General features: G+C 34.6%; 2 protein-coding genes across 2 annotated transcripts; one reads left to right on the top strand and one right to left on the bottom strand.

Moving 5' to 3' along the window:
* Positions 1 to 5,622: 5,622 nt before the first annotated feature.
* LOC139893984 (polyadenylate-binding protein 2-like) lies at positions 5,623 to 9,920 on the top strand. Its single transcript, XM_071877186.1, has 9 exons — positions 5,623 to 6,088; positions 6,574 to 6,692; positions 6,784 to 7,440; positions 7,583 to 7,660; positions 7,764 to 7,853; positions 7,944 to 8,081; positions 8,175 to 8,351; positions 9,135 to 9,371; positions 9,455 to 9,920. The coding sequence occupies exons 1-9, from the start codon at positions 5,785 to 5,787 to the stop codon at positions 9,692 to 9,694; spliced, it is 2,040 nt and encodes a 679-aa protein (XP_071733287.1). The 5' UTR covers positions 5,623 to 5,784; the 3' UTR covers positions 9,695 to 9,920.
* Positions 9,921 to 10,189: 269 nt separating this feature from the next.
* On the bottom strand, positions 10,190 to 15,317 carry LOC139893983 (E3 ubiquitin-protein ligase MBR2-like). Its single transcript, XM_071877184.1, has 6 exons — positions 15,200 to 15,317; positions 12,849 to 14,188; positions 12,560 to 12,610; positions 11,229 to 11,327; positions 11,005 to 11,142; positions 10,190 to 10,616 (listed from the first exon to the last, which is right to left on the bottom strand). The coding sequence occupies exons 2-6, from the start codon at positions 14,163 to 14,165 to the stop codon at positions 10,482 to 10,484; spliced, it is 1,740 nt and encodes a 579-aa protein (XP_071733285.1). The 5' UTR covers positions 14,166 to 14,188; positions 15,200 to 15,317; the 3' UTR covers positions 10,190 to 10,481.
* Between the last annotated feature and the right edge of the window lie 5,366 nt (positions 15,318 to 20,683).

Below are 20,683 nucleotides of genomic sequence, written 5' to 3'. Positions count from 1 at the left end.
TTTTTGGGAAACTTTTTGAATAAAAGAATGCAATGTTGTTTATTAAATTCATGACAAAATTGTCCATTTAATCCCTGTATTTTATATATTTATCCCATTTCATCCCTCAATTATGTTGGCTGCAATTATAGTCCTTAATTACGTTTTTGAATCACAAAATGGTCTCTGGTCCTTAACACTGTCAAACTTCCGTTAAGTGAATACCATGTGCATGTCACGTGTTTTCAATCTTTCTGCTTCTTCAACCGTTCGTATTCATCATTCATCATACACACGTAAAACCTAAACCGGCACAAGTAAACAACTTACTCACGATTTATTGTGCCATGACTGAAGATTATGAATGGACAAAGAGACCTGATTTATGTGAATACGATCATGAACTAGTATATAGTAATTCGATTATTACATGTTGAATATATCATATATTTTTTGTGAACTGTTTGATTGAATTAATTTCCAGTATATATCGATTATGTGTTGCAGATCATTAACGATAATTGTTTTCTTTGTTTCTATGATTTTGAAAACAATGGTATACAATACTTTTCACCGGTAACGTTCATCATTGTGGTCAATTCATCTCAACTCCAAAGAGACAATATGTTAGTGGAGTTTTGAACTCGTTTGATTTTGTGCTTCAAGAAGAATTTTGTTTGAAAGAGCTAAATGTCATGTTAAAAAAATTAGGTTATTTAGAAGATGAAGTTTTAAATTGTCTTTTCATGATTCCTTCCAATGATTTGGATAATGGACTGCAACCATTATTAACAGATAAAGATGTTAAGTTAATGTTAAGTTTCATACCTAAGTTTCAATATCTTCATGTGTATGTTGAAAAAGGGATTATAACTGAAGGTGGCTGAAAAACTGCAGGTAAGAATGCTGGTACAAGTGAATTTGTTGGAGGTCAAACTTCAGGTAAGAGGGCTGGTAGAACTACATGTAAGAGGGCTGAAACAAGTCAATTTGATGGAGGTCAAAGTGCAAGTCAAATGAAGGCTGATGTGATTTAATTTGGTGGAAGTCAAAGTGGAAGTCAAAGTAAGTTAGTTGTGATTGAATTTGGTTGCTGTGAATCATTTTGGTGGAAGTCAATGTGGAAGTCAAGGTGGAAGTCAAAGTTAGCTGTGATTTAACTGTGTTTTGTTATGGACACATATGGTCTTTTTAAGTTTGTTTTTTTAAAAGAAAAGGCCCCAAAGTGAGGTTGGTGGAGATTCAACCCTAAGTTGTTTTGTTTTGGTGACTAATTGTACTTGTTTTGTCCCATTTGGTATGTGGTATGTTTTGGTGACTAATTGCACTTGTTTTGCCTACTTGGTATGTTATGTTTTGGTGACTATTTCCACTTGGTATGTTATGTATTTGAGTATGTATGTGCAATACTTCACTTTCTTCACTTGTTTCATATTGCAGTATTATCTGACCAAATCTAGTATGTAAGTTCAATACTGCACATATTCACTTGGTTTAATATTTCAGTACGATCTGCTAAACAATGTACACCTACTAAACAATCTGCACATATTTACTTGGTCTAATATTTCATATGGCCTGCAACCATATTCACTTGTTTTGACCCAGTTGTACACCTACTAAACGTCTCTACCCAATCTGTATTCTTGGTCAATTAAGTTATGCAGAACCAAAATGGAATTCTATTCAAAACACCAAACTTACATACTGAAATTAAGTTCCATTAACAAACTGATAGAATTACAATGAACCACATCATATGGCCTGCAAATTTCAAACTAACAACAAACAATTTAACAAAAGAACCAAAAACATAAAAAAAACAAAAAAAAAAACAACCCTACTGATAACTAGCATCGTTTTTAACCAAGAACATCTCTTGAACGTTGGTGGATCCACCCATCCAATAAAACCACAATTGGTGTATCTCTGCCAGTAATCTTAAGTTAAAACTAAGATTCTGAAAAGAACCAATGGCGAATCTAAATCGATCATGAACACTTACGTTTCCAGAGCAACAAAAGAACCTACGACCTTGATTCTATGATGTATTTGATGTTCGAATAATAGCAGGGCACCCACATACGCAACTATTAACCATTCTGAACAAAGAAAGTGGATCAGTACCGATTGGTAATTCAATTTATCTAGGGCTAGGGTTTATCACAGTCGCTTGTTAAAAGGGATATAAAAGAAAGGTACACTATAAAGTCACGTGACATGTACATGGTATTCACTTAACGGACATTTGACAGTGTTAAGGACCAGGGACCATTTGTGGTTCAAAAACGTAATTAAAGACTATAATTGCAGCAAACATAAATGATGGATGAAATGGGATAAATGTATAAAATACAGGGACTAAATGGACAATTTTGTCTAAATTCATTTAAAGTTCGATCAAGCTGTGAGATCAAGTGACGGAGCCGTTAAATGTACTTGACGGGGCCATCACACACAACACGTTGTCATACCCTAAAATTTCGCTAAGATCTTGCCACATTTTTTTCTTATCCGCATCATTATGTGGCCCATAAACATTCACGAAAATCAATTTCGTACCTACAATTTTCCAATGTCTTTTTACCGCAATAAAGGAATCACGCTTAACAATATTGTTATCTATAAACATATTAGGATCCCAAACTGAAAGTATCCCGCCCGAGTTACCCCTGGAATTTTTTACACCATACATTAAATATGTTATTGTGTCGGGATGAAGAATTAAACTTGAAGCATATATTAAGATGTAAAAAATGCTGAAATGGTATACCATTGAGATTGCTTTGACATCATTTTCTACTTTGTCCTGCTACTCGTCCTCTTAAGTACTCCAAAGCATCTTCATTGGGAACCTACTGTATTGAAACATACATTTGCTGATCGACATCGTGAACATTGTAACTACTGATAATAAAATAAAATAATTTCATAAATTCAGTATCAAAAATACATATAAACAAAAATGCACATCAATATAGAAGTAAACAAACAAAACGTAATATTAGTTCCTATAAACACCTATTTTGATTTCAATAATAAACAGTTTAATGATTTCGTAAAGCCTGCAAGATGTAATACCTCTTTCAACTTCCATTAATTTTTTTGAGTCTAGCTTTTTCTGATTCGATCAAAATTATACCCGTATTCGTAGTCACAATCATATCCTTCTGAAAATGTATACATCAATCAAGAGGAGTAGGAAGTCAAGAAATCAAAAAATTGAAATCACCCACGAAAAAAAAGATTTAATTTATTCTTACTTGGAGATGGAACCGAATGGAAGAAATTGATGAATACATGATACATGAACCCTAATTATATCTAGATGAATGCTTCGATAACAAAGATGCCCAATATGAAACTGATGTACAGTATAAATCTTACATGGGCATTAACATTGAAGAACCCTAACTGTTTATGGATGAATGCTTCAATGTTTATGGATGAATGCTTCGATAACAAAGAACCTTAGATTGATTTGCTTAAGATTTGGTAAAATCAGTATTGAATCATGAATAGATAATCATTGCATACTTTGATTTTGGAAGATCAAAACTATTGTATCTTCATGAGCCCATCGATTATCGTAAGAAAGATTTAAAGAGGAAAGTGTGATCTGCATTTGGTTTTGTGATAACGCGCTAAAACTATTTAAAACCGAGCCTCCTCTACCAACCACAAAAGAAACTAAAACTAACGTAATTCAAAAAATACAACAACACACCAATCTTACCAACAAACTAAACACTAAACCGAAAACTATTCTTTCTCCGGCCGATTGACGATGTTGAAAGTCAAGACATTTGCGAATCCGTCACCAATCAAAACCGCTTTAGGAAGTGCGTTAAAATCGCGATCCTCATCCTAAAAAAAGTCATTCCCGCCAGTACCTATGTCTGAAACCAAAAGGGGGCGAGTGCGTGTATCCACGGGCAAGGGCGGAACTATGCCTAAGGGCCTGTTTACTTTATTTTCAATAAGTTTCTTTATGGATATAGATAACTATATGAATAATGATAAGCATTATGCATCTAGATGAAAATAAAAAGAGTTGTTTACTTTTTTGCTTAATAAATTGTCTCAATAAGAACAAAATACCATTTTACCCTTGTAAAATATCGCCATCTCCATCATCTAAAAAGTAACAATTGAAAGCCTCACCTACTGCAAATAAATTGCTATCTTTCTTTTCGATTCTTTATGAACATTTTTCCCATCACTCAAATTGTTTCAGCCTCATAAAATTTACAATTGATTTCCAAGTTGAAATATAAAATCATCCAGAGTAATAACAATAGAAAACTGGGTTTTGCTTTTACCTAGAAACAAAAACATTAAAATGGTAGTCGTCGGAGATACAATGGGAGATACAAGCGGTTCTCCCTGATTCATCGGTGGTCGACGGTTGTCAAATTTATTTGATCGATGGTTGTAGTTGTATGTTTTTGGAAGGAAATTGAAGATAAAATTAAAGAGGAGGATAATATTGTAAAGATTACCTGCTGAATGGATATAAGTGTGCTTTTTTGAATGACCGAGAAATGCCTTGGTATAGCCATTTCATTAAGTTAAGCAGTTAGTAAACACTACATATTGATTACCGAATAATGCCTTCCCTCAATTCAGGCCATTAAGCTGTAAATAAACAGGCCCTAATTGCAAGAGGGCCATAGCCTCCCCTCACTTTTATGCTAGTAGTGTAAATATGTTACTACTTGAAGTTAATTTGACTAGATTTGTTCATCTGGCTCTCCTATAACTTGACCTAGGGTATGAAGATGAGAATATGAAATTTTTAATTCCATGTAATTAGTTTGTTTTTTCATTATTTTACTTTTTTCTTTTTATTATTAGCACCTATGATGATTTTTTTTTCTTCTTGCGTCTATTTATTTCCATATGAACATACTAATTCTTATTAAATCTATTTTAGAAATTGATGTGTTAAATTCTTAATAACTTCACGCATAACCATATAATACGGTTCAGATTTATTTAATTACTAACTACGGAATACAATTTAGCATTTAGCATTGTTTACATTACATCCGCTTCATAATATATTGCGATATATAGTTGATTTAAGATATTTTTCGTATAGAAGTACACATATATATATGTAAAACGGCTTATACATCAAATAATTTTGGCTAATTTTGAGACTCTCAATAAAAAAAGTTCAAGTTCCACCACGCATCGAGCATAGTTAAAAGAATTAAGGTAATATGGTCTAACTAATCTTCTTAGATTAATGTAATTATTATTTTGCGTCAGATTCAGAATATCACACGATAAACTCGAATAAACAAAGACTTTCAGATTCCAAATAACTTTAACTAGGCCCATTATCCAAATCAAAGTCTACACCCACCAGAAGTCCAGAACCCGAATGAGATGCAACATAGCTTCCTACAACGCGAAACACCTGATCACAACACCATCATTTAACCCATGATCCTAACCGTCCATACGAATCTATCTTAAATTCATATGCGTAGGCCTGGTCCAGACACTCATAATCAAATCACAGATCACAATATCAACGGTCGTGATCACCCAACCCCACACTCTCTAAACTAGGGTTTCAATTCAACATATAAAAACCACTACATGCCTTCATCATAATTTGCAGTGCAGGTTTGTCTGCCCTCCAAAAAAATAAAAATTCTCTTTCTGATCTATACATACACATTTATCTGTATCTATACATTCGTTCTTAATTTATCCCCTTTTCGCCATTTTTTAGAAAACAGCCCCCAATTTTTTGAATTTCCATTCTATTTTTATTCAATTTGAGAAAAAATGGCACAGATTCAGGTACAACCACCGACGGTATCCGGTGCTGCGGCGGTGGTTGCGGCAGCGACGGCCACGGCCAGTGGTGTGGCCGGTGCAGCGGCGGTGGTTGCGGCGGTAGCTGGTGGAAATCAGCCGTTTTCAACGACGTCGCTTTACGTTGGAGACCTTGAATTTAATGTTACTGATTCGCAATTGTATGATTTGTTTAATCAAGTTGGACAGGTTGTGTCAGTTAGGGTTTGTAGGGATTTGAGCACTCGGAGATCGCTTGGTTATGGTTATGTTAATTACAGTAGCCCTAATGATGGTGAGTTTTTGTATCTACATTCCCCAATTTACAAATTTTATTTTTTGATTTGTACATATTTATATTTTTATGCTGTGATGTGATGTAATCAAGCACAATCATTTAATTTTTTGATCGCAATAGTTATGCTTAAATAAATAATAATTAATGAGATGAGATTATAATTTATACTTCGTAATAAAGGATTTTATTTAAACAGATGGTTATTATTGGTACACAAATTGAGCTCATTTTTTAACGCATTTTATACGAATAATTCTGAAAGGATATTTGTGTTTCAATCAACCTTTTAAGACTATACGTAGTACGTATTGTTAATGTGGATTATTAGTAGTACACAATGCTAAAGAAAAAAAAACTCTGCTTTCGTAGGCAAGTTTGTATATTTATCCGTAATCTGTGATTTTGTATGCTTAAGGGGCTTCTTTTGTAGTATAATGCTTGTGTTTTCCATTGTTTACATTTTACGTATAATTGTATTGCAGCTGCAAGGGCTATTGATGTGCTGAACTTCTCAAGTGTTAATGGAAAGGCTATCCGAATCTGTTATTCCATTCGGGACCCAAGCATTCGTAAAAGTGGTACCGGGAATATATTCATTAAGGTTATTTGTTGATTTATTTATTTATCATTGTTGGTGTATTGATTTCGTTAAAGCGACACAGGTTAAAATTTACCTTTTCATGTGTGTGCAGAACTTGGATAAGTCGATTGACAACAAAGCGTTGCATGACACATTTTCTAGCTTTGGTAGTATTCTTTCTTGCAAGATAGCGACTGATGGTACTGGTCAATCGAAAGGTTATGGCTTTGTGCAGTTTGAAACTGAAGAAGCTTCTCAAAATGCAATTGACAAACTAAATGGTATGCTGATCAATGACAAACAAGTTTACGTTGGTCATTTTCTTCGTAAGCAAGAACGTGACTCTTCTTTAAGCAGAACAAAGTTCAATAACGTGTACGTGAAAAACCTTTCTGAATCCACTACTGACGATGATCTGAAAACAACATTTGGTGAATATGGAATAATTACAAGTGCTGTTGTTATGAGAGATGGAGATGGTAAATCTAAAGGGTTTGGATTTGTTAATTTTGAGAATGCTGATGATGCTGCTAACGCTGTTGAGGCGTTAAATGGGAAGAAGATCGATGATAAGGAGTGGTATGTTGGGAAGGCTCAGAAGAAGTCAGAACGAGAGCTTGAACTTAAGAGTCGATTCCAGCAGACTGCAAAAGAAGCTGTTGACAAGTTTCAAGGTGTTAACTTGTATATCAAGAACCTGGATGACACCATCGATGATGAAAAGCTTAAGGAAATTTTCTCTGAGTATGGTACCATCACTTCATGCAAGGTTTGTTTCTAATTTGACCATTTAAGGAAAGTTGCAACCTTTTTATATTTGCACTCACCCCTTGGCATAAGTTTCTTGAGATATTACCATAATGTTACCTGTTACATTTATCTTTATTTTTTTTTTATTTGTGTGTATACAGGTTATGCGCGATCCGAGTGGAATCAGTAGAGGCTCTGGATTTGTTACATTTTCATCTTCTGAAGAGGCTTCTAGAGCTGTAAGTGACATGTTGGACCTTTTTCCTTTTTTTTTTTTTTTTTTTTTTTTTTTTTAATATTCTACTAGTAAACTAATATACCTTATTTTTCTCATATTTTCAGCTTTCTGAGATGAATGGGAAAATGATAGTGAGCAAACCCTTGTATGTGGCGCTTGCACAGCGTAAGGAAGAGAGAAGGGCAAAGTTGCAGGTAAGATGAGTGATTGATTAGTTGTATATTTCTTATTAGTTCTAAGTACGATTATTTTTGTCTTATGTACTTGAATTTTGTTGCATTTAGGCACAATTTTCACAAATGAGGCCTGTTGCAATGGCACCTACAATGATGGCTCCCCGTATGCCCATGTATCCTGGTGCTCCTGGTATGGGGCAGCAGATATTTTATGGACAAGCTCCCCCTGCCATGATTCCTCCACAGGTACTTTTCACTAAGATTAAATATTTTTCTAATTTTTTTTTTTTTTTTTTTTCCTGTATTGATAGTAATTGTTATTATTTTTCTACAATTTAGGCTGGATTTGGTTACCAGCAGCAACTTATCCCTGGAATGAGGCCAGGTGGCAGTCCCATGCAAAACTACTTTGTACCGGTCGTGCAACAAGGTCAGCAGGATCAACGCCTTGGTGGGAGACGTGGAGCAGGTCCTGTTCAACAAAATCAGCAGCCTGTTCCAATGATGCAGCAGCAGGTATGTGATAGGACCCCTATCATATTTTTATTTCTGATATGAAGTTAATATTTTCAACAGTATACGAATTTCTATATGTCTTGCTTTGAATAGGTAAGTCGTCTCTCTTAAATGACATACTTTGATTCTTTTTGAAGATGCTTAAATGAATCTATTATTGTTATAAAGTGAATTTCTGACCTGTTCTCCCAAGGCACATTATTAGAATCGACTGAGGACTCCTTGTCACCATTTATATATGCGATACAAGTTTAATGATAAAACAACTCTTTCGTAATACCAATTTAATCTTTTAGCTGGTAATTCTCTATCTCAGTTCACCTCTTGCATTATTAGAAGGGTAAAAATGGTATTATGAAAGAGTAGTTTGAGTATTAATTAATTCTGTATTAAAATCAAATATACAAATTCAATAGGTTATAAGAAGTCTTTCATTAATTTTAATTGTTATAATAATAATAATGTGCCCTTGGGTGCACAGTTTAGTAATATTTATTTTAAATTAGTTGCATAGTTGCAGGAGTATGGGAACTATGTATTATTCAATAAACCCAAGATAGAATGTACTACCGTCTATGCCTATGCTGTTATCTTAATAGTATGAATGTATGATCCCTGCCAAAAAGTTCGGGTTAGGAATTCAGTGTGTTGTGAAAATGAAGTCTGTCATTAACATAATTGAATAAATATCTATAACTAATTAATTAGATATAAAACAATTCCATGCCTGTATATAATTTTAATTATCTAAACATAAAAAAATCCTGTTTTGATGTGTTTCAGATGGGGGTTCCAAGAGGAGGAGGAGGACGCATGTACCGTTACCCGTTTAGGAATGATGCTAATAACATGAGAGGTGGTGGTGTTCGTGGAGGGATGCTTCCTGTTCCTTATGACATGGCTGGTGGCATACTTCCACGTGATGCTGCTGCTGCTGCTGCTGCTGCTATGCAACAGCCAATGCCTATTACAGCTTTGGCTTCTGCTCTTGCTAACGCACCACCTGATCAGCAAAGAACCGTATGTCTCTCACCATCTGCTACATATTACTACCGTAGAGAAAAATGTCTAGCTAGCTGATATTTTTGTTTGTTGTTTTTCAGATGTTGGGTGAGAATCTGTACCCACTGGTTGATCAATTGGAGCATGAGCATGCGGCTAAGGTGACTGGCATGCTTTTGGAGATGGACCAGACAGAGGTATTGCACTTGCTCGAGTCTCCAGAAGCATTAAAGGCGAAGGTTGCAGAGGCTATGGAAGTCCTTAGAAATGTCCAGCAAGCCAACAACACCCCTTCTGCTCAGCTTGCTTCACTATCTCTAAACGAAAACCTTGCTGCTTGAGCGTTTTCCTAGTCTAGACTCTAGAGCAAGTTTGGTTGGTTTTTGCCAGAATGAAGGCAGTAGATGATGATGATGAGGTTGATTTTATTTATTTATTTATTTTTGTTGGAGTATTTTTGGGGTTTTAAAACATCATTAGGATGACTTGGTTCTTATGGATTGTGGTATTACTTTTGATGTCAGATTTTGATTTAATTTAACTGTTGGACTTTTTTACTAATTTAATTGTTTGTTATTCGTTCTAACTGGTCAATTGTTGCTAACTAATTCTATTTCATTATTATCATTATTATTAATTATTAATTATATTATTTTATCATTTTCTCAAGCGACGATTTCTAGTTCATCACATATCCCATATTAGAGTTCGTCAAGAATTACAAGTCAAAACAAAGCTGTCAAACTTTGAGCCACAAGTAAGGTTAGAGTTCAAATTACAAGTAAAATCAATCTCATCAAAGCATCAAACAGATTGAAATAAAAATATGGCATAGCTTGACATATAACCATTTCCTACATCAAATAATCAAAATTTCACACAACAGAATGATTTATTCCATATTACAAAATTTTGAACTTCTTGATGATCATGAATAAATAGAAAATGACAGTATGTTGTGCCTTTGGTTCATCATAAAAAATCCATAAACAATAACACCTTAAATTAACTCTTTTTAACGGTACCACATATAATTTTATTTTTGCCGACGATATATCCATATACACCGTCTTGTGATCCAAGTGATGATGATACACAATCTTCATGCTTCTTTTCTTTCTGGTTGGTTCATGTATTGGAAAACCCAGTCGACTTACAAATCGGGCACAAGTTCTTGTATTGCAACCATTGTTTGATGCAACCATGATGGAAGTCATGCCCGCACTCTAGCGTTCCTAGATCTTCTTCATCCTTGTATTCCTCCTATGTACAATTAATAAATAAACAAAAAACATAAGATTTCTTGTTCAATTGCCCATTCTGAATGCTTATTTCAAGTGATTATCCACTTATTTAATGATTTTGATTGTAAAATACTTTTATGCGTTTTACGAGCATTCAGAATGGGTGATGCTCCTTGCATCAACACTTTTTAGTCAAATACCACTAAACGTGCTTTGATATATTGTATTGTACAACACTCTAAGGTGCATTTAGTTGTGTATGGCTAAAAATAGTGGTGTAAGGGTCATTCCCTTTTAGAAAAATTGTAATATAAAACATACATCTAAATAACTGCTTATATTCAGTATAAAGACTATATATAGACAACATGCCCCTTATCAAATAACCCAGCTTAAGACTAAATTACCTGACATATGCAGCAAGGTTCTTCTACTAGACCGGTGTCGTCGTGCACGTACTGTTTGTATAAAAGATGCTTCAAAATTGTTTCTTCGGTTAAACCAACGTTCACATTTCCAATGCGTTCTTCCAACGCCAGTAGCTCCTGGGGGGGTCCGCGCGGATGTTATGATTGAAGATAGATATATATTTATTATTATTTTATGAAGAGAATGATGAAATGAATTGTACCTCATATGACATATTATCAACATCAAGCATCATATCTCTATGCCTATCGTGAATATCCGATATACCATGAAAGACTGATTGATCTAAGACCATAAGATCCTGCCATAAGATTCAGAGCACCACCAAAATTAAAACAGCAAAATACCAATGTCAAAATTCTTCAAATTCTATGACTCTATCCAAAAATGGAATGAAGACATGTCAAAAGGTTGTTTTCAATACAGCACCAAATTAACCGTCTCATGTCGTGAAACCACTTTTATAGTCCATTTTTTGGTGACAAAAATTAAACTTATATAACATATAGGAGTGTCCACCACCGAAGCTTGGCTTGAGTGGTATGGGGTGGGATTCAAGTTGGGGTACTGCCAGCCAACCCAGGTTCAATTCTCACTCCAAGCAGTGAGTTTCCAACCTTTGATGGTACTTCCAACATCAATGCGATTTGGGAAGGTCTCTGGGGGGGTTTTCCAACCTTCGATGGTACTGCCAACATCGTCGCGAATTGGGTTTCCTCCTAACGTGTGTGTGGGTGACAAATGAGAGCATTCGATGTCGATATCGCCGTTAAAAAAACATATAGGAGTGTCCATTTTATTTGAAATTGTATTAAACAATTAGTGCGTTAACTATGGATAGAAAGACTATTATTATATCTTCAAATGCGGGCATAGCCCAACGGTTCTCCCCATGTACTTTGTGTCATGGGATAGGGAGAGGTCATGAGTTCGATCCTTAGGGATGACATGATTTTCTTTAAACCAATTGAACACCAATAATGGTGGTATATATTGACCCTATAGAGAGGTTTTACCGGATTCGTTCACGGACCTCTACCCGGACCACTGCCCGAATGGATGTGTTCCCCGGGTACCGTCGATCGGGTTCGGGTTTCCGCCCGAACGTGTGTGTTACGTGCAAATGATGAGGGTCGTTGAAATAAATGATCTACTGATGCCAAAAAAATCGCCGTTAAAAAAAATTGATTTAAAATGTTAAATGTATTAAGTAAAGCTTTTAACAACTTTTAACCCATAAATTAATTGGTGGCAGGGTGGCAGGGAGTACTTGGCGAATAAGCAGTCAAAGTCCGCCAAACTAGGCCAAATTTCGGGATTACTCGGAAAATCGGTCAAAATTGGTCAAGATCGGTCAAAGTCATATTGGTCAACATACAAATACTCCCCAAGTCGTCGAGTACTCCCTAATAAGTCACGACCTATTACTACCGAGTAGCGATTTTTGCAACCTTGATTGGGGGAACTTCTAGCTTTGCCACTAACTTCTCAATATCAAAACTAAAAGCTTTGAAAAAAAAGCCAAAAACTAACCTCAAACCGCAAGGGTTCACCCCTTCGCATTAAATCCATCACATTGCGAATCTGTAACAAAGATTTTAATAAATTAGTGTAACACGGAGCTCTAACGTTGATGAACAGGCAAATGCATTACTAATTCTACACCATCATAATTTCATAATTACTTTTGACATCACAAAGTAAAATGTATCAAAGAAAAAATATAGTGAAATATAATGGTCTGCAAACCATCCTTGTGTATCAAAAATTCGAACTATGGTAATAAGCACTCATAGCATTTATGTTTATATAGAAAACAAACCTCGGAAACTAGCCGCCCTCTTCCTTCGCTTCCAGGTGTAACTGACCGTGAATGATGCAGAGATCTGAACGCACCATCAAAGTGTCTACCGATCAACAACGAAGACCTCGAGTTCGAGTTTGATTGATGACGATGATGATGATCTTGAATGCCAACTGCAGGCGGAACTGCAATATCCCGAGAAGAAGACGATGAACTACCCAAAACCGCACGGTTTCTCCTTAAAAGATCGTCGATTTGCCCTCCGTCAACCTCCGATTCCGCAGCAGACGATAAATTTCTCCGAAGATACGCTAATAATCTTCTTCTAGGATGATCATGTGAAGTGGTAGCACCATCATTGGACACACCGTTGGTGGTTGTTACCGCTCCACTAACACCGCTATCTGGAATCCAATTAAGTTCGTCTTGAACATCATTTAGTACGTTCGTTCGAGACGCAAATAGCGGATGATCGGATATCGAGTCGAGTTCATTCCTATCTTCTGAAATTACAAGATTTGAAGACCGTGTGGCTCTTGATCCGGAACCTCGACTCCATCTTGAAGTCGATTCAAAGTTTCTTCTCAGAAACGGGATTCGTAAAACGGATCGGTCTTGTTGACTTGATGAACCCTCGCCACTCGGGTTAACTCTTAAAGAGGGATTTGAACCCGCGATATCTAATTCTCGATTGTTATTATTTGGATGTAACAAGTCGTGTACTCGTTGATGCGAAGGAAGAATTCTTGAATTCACATTTCCCGGATGATTCAATCCGAGTCGCGGGATAGGTGGGTCCCACAAAGGGTTTTCGGATACCGTATGCCGCGAGCTCGAACTACTGTCGGCTCGTTGAAACATACTTGAACTTCCGACACCCGAAGAAGACTGCCCGGTGCTTAATTCTACTGCTTTTCTTTTACGGGTCAAACGGTGGTCATCTAAATCAGAAGACGGGTCAAATGGCTCGGAAGACAGGGCAAGCGGGTCAGAAAAAGATGATGAACTAGACGAACCATGGTCACCTAAAGATAGCACACTTGAAGGTGGTTCAGGACAACTTTTATTCATCTGTGACCACCCATGGTCCGGTCGTGGTTCACTATGGCTAGGGCCAGCCCCTGAACTAGGTTCACCTACATTCCACATATTTACATTTTGATCTTCTTGTTCTGGTGAGTCTAAAGATATATAATCTAGTAACTGGTTTGATGGTGAGTTTTCTAAGTTGCTTTCCCAGAAAATTTGTTGATCAACCAATTCAGTCGGCGTTGAACCGTGTTCAAACCCTAATGTTTCTTGAAACGAATTAATCGCACCCCTCCGCCCTTGCATTGGACCAATCTGCAATCTAGAACCTTCAAACAGAATCAATGAAATGTTAATAGTAGTTGATAGTTCATCAATTAAGGAACTCAATGCAGCGAATTTGTATATGAATATAATTACATTATATAGCAAAATTAAACCAACATTCAACACAAAAATACAAATAAAGTAAGTTCAATAGAGTTGTACTCGTATAACATAAATCAACTTCACGAATCGGACAGGATTGTAAAAATCCACATAGGACTCACTCAATTAGAGTATTAATCAACAGTTATTAGTGATTATATGAAACACCATCATTCCATTTCAATGAAAAAAATTGTAAAAATCAGGAAAGGCATTTAAACCACATAATGAAAATTTATGATTACATTGATTTATCTTTATGAAAAGCATTTAAAGGTAATGAAATTGCTGAAAAGTGATAAGTAAGACCTAGAAACGTATCCCTAATTTAAAGTCAAAATATCACTAAACTTAAATTCTGTAAATATATTGTAGTAACATGTTACCTATAACATAATTATAAAAAGAACAAAACTTTAGCATCTAAACACCCACCCACTAACCCTAGAGTTAAATTCGCTTAGGTTAAACAAACTAAGTGCTCATCACCAACAATGGATCTCATCCAAATACACAATCAACTCATACAATTAATCATACATACACATAAAGAGAACGCATAAAGAAAACATTAATCCAAGTAAATTGAGAGCAAATTCACAAGAATCGGCTATATAACAATAACAAACTATCAAGATAGGTAACACAAAAAGAGCATGAATCTAACAACACATAGTATGAAATACAACACCCACATAGAAAATGAATTTTTTTTTTTTTTTTTTTTGATTATATTTCATCAAAAATATACAACTTTTTGGGGAAAAATGTAAAACCCAGATGAAAAATTACAGAAACAACATACCAAACAAAAAAAAGAAGAGACTATATAGATGATGGATCTAAATATTATCAAGAAATTGAAACAGTTTCTCAACAAAACAACACAAATATAATGACCAGATTGATACCTTTTTGCAAAGAGGGTTTTTTGAAGGCAGATTGAGAGATTGAAAGACTAACAATTGGGAGAGAATGAAAGAAATTATGCTGTGTGTGTTGTGTTTGTGGGCGTGTATTTTGCAAGTAGTATATTGACATGTGGTTGGATTAGTGAAATTGGAATATTAATTAATTAATAATTAATTAAATATACGTATATATATTTGCATTTGTTAATTATATTAAATGAACCTAACCATTATTATTTTTTAACGGCAATTTTTTTGGCATCTGGATCATTTATCTCAACGACCCTCATCATTTGCACGTATCACACATGTTCGGGCAGAAACCCGAACTTGATCGACGGTACCTGAGAACACATTCATTCGGGCAGTGTTTCTGGATATAGGTCCGTGATCGAATCCGGTAAACTCCTTATAGGGTCAATATATACCACAATTATTGGTGTTCAATTGTTTTAAAGAAAATTATGTCATCCCCAAAGATCGAACCCATGACTTCTTCCTATCCCATGACACAAAGGACATGTGGGAAGCGTTGGGCTATGCCCGGAAGTTCCCTAACGATTCTTAATATGATAAATGTATTGTATATTAGCGTTAATATTATTTTAATATTACAGTTAATATTTTTTTAACAGCAGTCGGGATAATCCAAGGGGACTTAACCATTCACGCGTTCAGTTTTAGCATTTTCATTACCCACCCTCTACTGATGCCCAATTAATCCGAGGGCATGAGTGATAAACACCCCTCCTCCACTACCCCGCAACGCGATGTGCGAAAGACACCTCTAAGTGAAATTCAAGGGCTTGAAATGGGCAACCTTGTGTTGACTTTTTGATAGCAATTCAAGTGTATAAGTAATGCATGTTAATGACAAGACTTTTTTTAATGGCATATAAAAATTTTATAATTAAGAACTAGTGAGAAACTAGAGAAAAAAGAACGATTCATATGATTTTGAAGCCACAAGTTCCAATTTAATAAGGATTTTCTATATCTTTTGAAACTAAACGAGTGGACTATAATGTTATCGAATATATGACTTTCCCACATCGATTTATCTTCAACGGTGTTGTTAGTGCGATAATTCCGTAACAATCATAAAGTTTTGAAAAATACCTTTAATAATAGCCCTTTCTCTACGTCTGTAACACTTGATCCACTTCCTAATAACGCCAATATAAAGTCCATCTAGAGGTAAAGATCCTCAAGAGTTGCTCGATCTTATTTTAAACAAAGATTGTCAAAGAGAAGTTGATAAAAATGTGATTGGTGGTCTCGTTATAGTTCGAAACATATCACAATTAGTATTTTGAACGACAGTATCACGATCAACAAGGTTGATTTTACCCATAATTCTGCAAAGTAATAGTCTCCATATGAAAACATCAATCTTACTCGTGAGGAATTTACACCAAAGAGTAGATTTTTGTAAAGAGAGATGAAACTATCATGTTAATTATAGCTCTAAGTGTTATAATTAGAAGAATTCAGATTAAATACTCCTTTCGTCGTATACAAGTATTTACTAAATTTTTTTTTGTTGAATTTGAGATATGTACGATAAATTTAAGTTGTGACTTTATTTTTCAACTAAATTTGACTAAATTTTTTGAGTTAAAATGATTGAGATTATTATAAGTGAGAGTAAATTTAGAAGTTTGATAATGATGTTTAATAGTTACATAAATTTTTTTATGACAAAATTACTTCGGTCGTCCTTGAACTTGTACCAAAATCACACAGGTCGTCCTTAATCTTTTTTTTTTTTACTTAGGTCGTCACTATCCTTTTAAAACGTACCACCCGTCATCCTTCTGTCTACTAGCCGTCCACTTGATCCATTAACCCACCTCATGTGCGTCCCACGTGAGGGTATTTATGTACTTTTCACCTTGTTGTCCTATTAATACCTCTCACCTACTCTCGTTTTCCCCCAATTCTACCAGATACCCATTTTCCCTCCTAAATCATCCCCAATTCGTTCACTTTTCTTAAACCTAATCTGAATCAATTCAACCATGAAACCCAACGTTACTAAGTTCTACCAGATTCGCGATGACGATGTAACTTACAATCATGAGGAGCTCTATGGTAAGCATTACTCCATAATTTGATTATTAATACTAACATTGTTGTATAAAATACGCCAATTTTAACCTAAATTCTATGTTATGTAGAACATATGTAATACCCGCATTTTGGGCCTAGTTGAAATGACCATTGTACCCTTGGGTATGGCGTAATTAGTGATTTTAATAATTATATGTTTATAATTATTTGGTTGTTTAGTTGAGACCAGTTTGTGACAAGGGTCACAGGACAGGTTCGTTTGTTGAATTTGGACTCCGTTAGGGCCTCCTAACGAAGTACGAAAGATATCAGATAACTGATAAATACCCGTGTGTTGTGGGGTATGGGTTTTAAACCCCTTAAGTGTATGTATCTGTATCTGTATCTTTGAGTTCATTTTCTAGAACTCTCCTAAACTTGCTCCCGTACCTAACCTTTGCATCACTCACAAACCCTAAGTGAATCTAGTGAAGAATTGAAGTTAATCAAACCTAGAACCTGATTTTGTGCATCATCTAGAGTTGATATCCAGGTTAGCTTGCTTGAATTGTTGCTTGAATTCTTGATTAAATGAGTTTTTGTGTTCTTGAATAAAAAGTGAGTTTTGATGCTTGAATCTTCATGAAATGTGTTTATTATGCTTAATTGATGTTAGCTATATGTTCTATAGTTGTTATATGATGTTTTTGAAGTGGTTTCATAATCAGATTGAGCAAAAATCATGATTTTGGGTCAAAAAACGCGAAAACAGCGTGCTGAAACTGATTTTCAGCACCCACACTTTTGACAGATCAACCGTACGTGTGACCACACTTTTGATGGGTCAACCGCGTGTGTGAGGGCTCACTCGCACGAGTGAGGCCTCAGTCACACGTGTGACAGCTGGTCAGATTTTATAGAAACTTGTTTTGGTCATAACTTTCAAACCGTAGCTCTGTTTTTGATGAATCAAGTATCGTTGGAATCGTAATGAAAAATCCTTTCCAATGATAAACTTTTAAGAAACTGGATCAAACTTTATTTTGGTCAGAAAAAGGGGTTTTAGGGTTTATGCCTTGTTTTGCACGCATTTGAGTGTCGTTATGGGCTGAAATTATAAGGTAGACTTATCATATAGTGATTACATGTTTGTATGTGTTGATTTAGTATATGTATTGATGTTTAATGTTGTGCTTTTGGGTTGAAACCCATATAAATAGTTGCTGCTACTGTTCTTCATCACTCGCACCAGTGAGCCTTCACTCGTACGGTTGAGGTAGTCAACCGTGTGGTGAACCGTGCGAGTGAGTAGTGGTGGGAACTTATGTTTTGATTGTGATGATACGTACGATTAAGATGTGATTCGTACGAGTCACTGGTCACTCGTGTAGTGAACCGTACGGATCAGGTGAGTCTTTGTTGGATGTTTGGTCATAGACCAAACGTACGAGTGAGTTGTCAACCGCACGGTTGAGTGTGTGATGACCCGGGAATTTCCTACTAAATTTAAACTTAATCTTCATATGTTTCTGACACGATAAGCAGAGTCTGTAATGTTGAGTCTAGAAAATTTTGAGACGATGCTCATATATTCAATTGACCTTCAACTGTTCCTGACGATTCACGAACAACTATTTGTAAGTAGAGACATATGTATTCAAATATACAGGTGGATATAAATAATAATTGGGAGTATAATTTAAAATATTACCAGTTAAAATTAACTATGTAAAATAAAATATTATGCGTTATAATTGTTAGAATTAAGAACGTAAAATAACAGACAAAAAAAAAACTTATTATGTAATACTTATATATATAGTATTTTAGAAAATATATAAGTACTTATTTTGAAAACATTATTTGAAAATATTCGTTTTATCTTCTTAACTAAGTTATGAAGAATAGTTATATAATAACAATTGTAGATTAATATACATGAATATCGTGATATAAAATAAAATATGAAGAAATTTATAATATTTCATGCTATGCAAATAAATTATGGGTAATAGTAAAATTTCTATATTAATATCATTATTATTATTATTAGTTTTATTATTATTATATTTATTAATATTAATAATATTACAATTATTAATATATTCATTAATAAAAATTAAAGTAACATAATATATAACAGTTATATACGCGTGTGTAGGTATCACCATCATCTTTTTTAATTTTTTTTTTTTTGTTTTGTTCTTCCTCTTTCTCGTGAGTCTTGGTCGATCCTGTCATCACCACAAACCAAAAATTGAAATCAATAATTGTTGTTGTATAATAATCAATCACTGGCACGATATGAAACCACTACTGCTAATTGAAGAGTCAAAAAAAGAAACCCTCATAAACAAAAACCATTTTTTTTTCTTTCCTGTTCTTCAACTTTATGGTCATATCTCGAATTCGAATATTAAATCAAAAGGTAAAAATGCATAAACGTTCTAATTCATTGTTTGAAACTTTCTTCAAAGTTACAAAAACTAATTCGAAGAAACGAGCGAGAATTTTCGAGTCAAAGTTTTTGAGTAAAAAAAGTCAACATTCGTCTTTGAACAAATTCGAGTTCGTGTTTGGATTTCCAGTTAAATTGATGATTATGTAAGTTTCTATAGATAATTTAATACCTATTTCATTTTATAAAGTTTGTCCAAAACGTGATCGATGTTGAAATTTTTTATTTTTTTTTCAATTTGCTGCGACAGCAGCGATATACCAAGTTTTATATATTTTTTTTCATTCTTTTATTCTTTATTTTAGTCGATCATCAATTATTTATTTCGATTTTTAAATCCTAAAATCAATTTGTGATTACACTGATTTAACTGGGTGTTTGGATTGTCGATGCAATTGAAGAAGATGATTAAAGCAGGAAATAGTTAATTATATAGATTAGAGTTTGAATTAAAACAGATAGTTGAGACAGATCAGTTGGTTCGAGTGAAGTGCTGTTAAACGAAAGGTCCTGGGTTCGAACCCAACCCACTACAAAATTTTCTTTTTATTTAATTGTAAGGGAAACGGAGGTGGGCCGTGAGTAAACGCTGTTGGGCCGAAAATGAAGATGGGCCAAAGAGATTAAGAATAAGAAAATGGGAACGGAGTGTAACGGGTTATAAATATTTTCTGAGACTTAAAACTGAAAAGAACGAATAGAGGGATGGTTAGGGTGTTAAGCGGGTGTGCGAGAGGTCTTGGGTTCGAGCCCGTGCGTAGGTATCTTTATTCTTTTGGGACTCTTTCTTTGTGAGGTAGTTTTCCTTATTAATATTGATTATTATTAATTTTTATTATTGTTAAGATTATTATTACTATTGTTGTTATGATTAATATTACCAGTAATATAGTTATTATTATTATTATCATACTTATAAGTTTTATTATTATATTATTATTATTATCATTATTATATTTATTATTATTACTATA

This window comes from Rutidosis leptorrhynchoides, chromosome 2 (genome assembly GCF_046630445.1).
Source record: "Rutidosis leptorrhynchoides isolate AG116_Rl617_1_P2 chromosome 2, CSIRO_AGI_Rlap_v1, whole genome shotgun sequence".
In the NCBI taxonomy this organism is placed as follows: Eukaryota; Viridiplantae; Streptophyta; class Magnoliopsida; order Asterales; family Asteraceae; genus Rutidosis; species Rutidosis leptorrhynchoides.
The sequence above is the reverse complement of the archived record's forward strand: the minus strand, read 5'-3'. Positions and strand labels throughout refer to the sequence as shown.

Coding starts and splice junctions, on each gene's coding strand:
- LOC139893983 (XM_071877184.1), bottom strand. CDS start 14,165: ATGCAAGGGCGGAGGGGTGCGATTAATTCGTTTCAAGAAACATTAGGG. Junction 11,143..11,228: donor TTGATAATATGTCATATGAG/GTACAATTCATT, acceptor GGACCCCCCCAG/GAGCTACTGGCGTTGGAAGA. Junction 10,617..11,004: donor AACCTTGCTGCATATGTCAG/GTAATTTAGTCT, acceptor AATTGTACATAG/GAGGAATACAAGGATGAAGA.
- LOC139893984 (XM_071877186.1), top strand. CDS start 5,785: ATGGCACAGATTCAGGTACAACCACCGACGGTATCCGGTGCTGCGGCG. Junction 6,089..6,573: donor TTACAGTAGCCCTAATGATG/GTGAGTTTTTGT, acceptor ATTGTATTGCAG/CTGCAAGGGCTATTGATGTG. Junction 8,082..8,174: donor CTGCCATGATTCCTCCACAG/GTACTTTTCACT, acceptor TCTACAATTTAG/GCTGGATTTGGTTACCAGCA.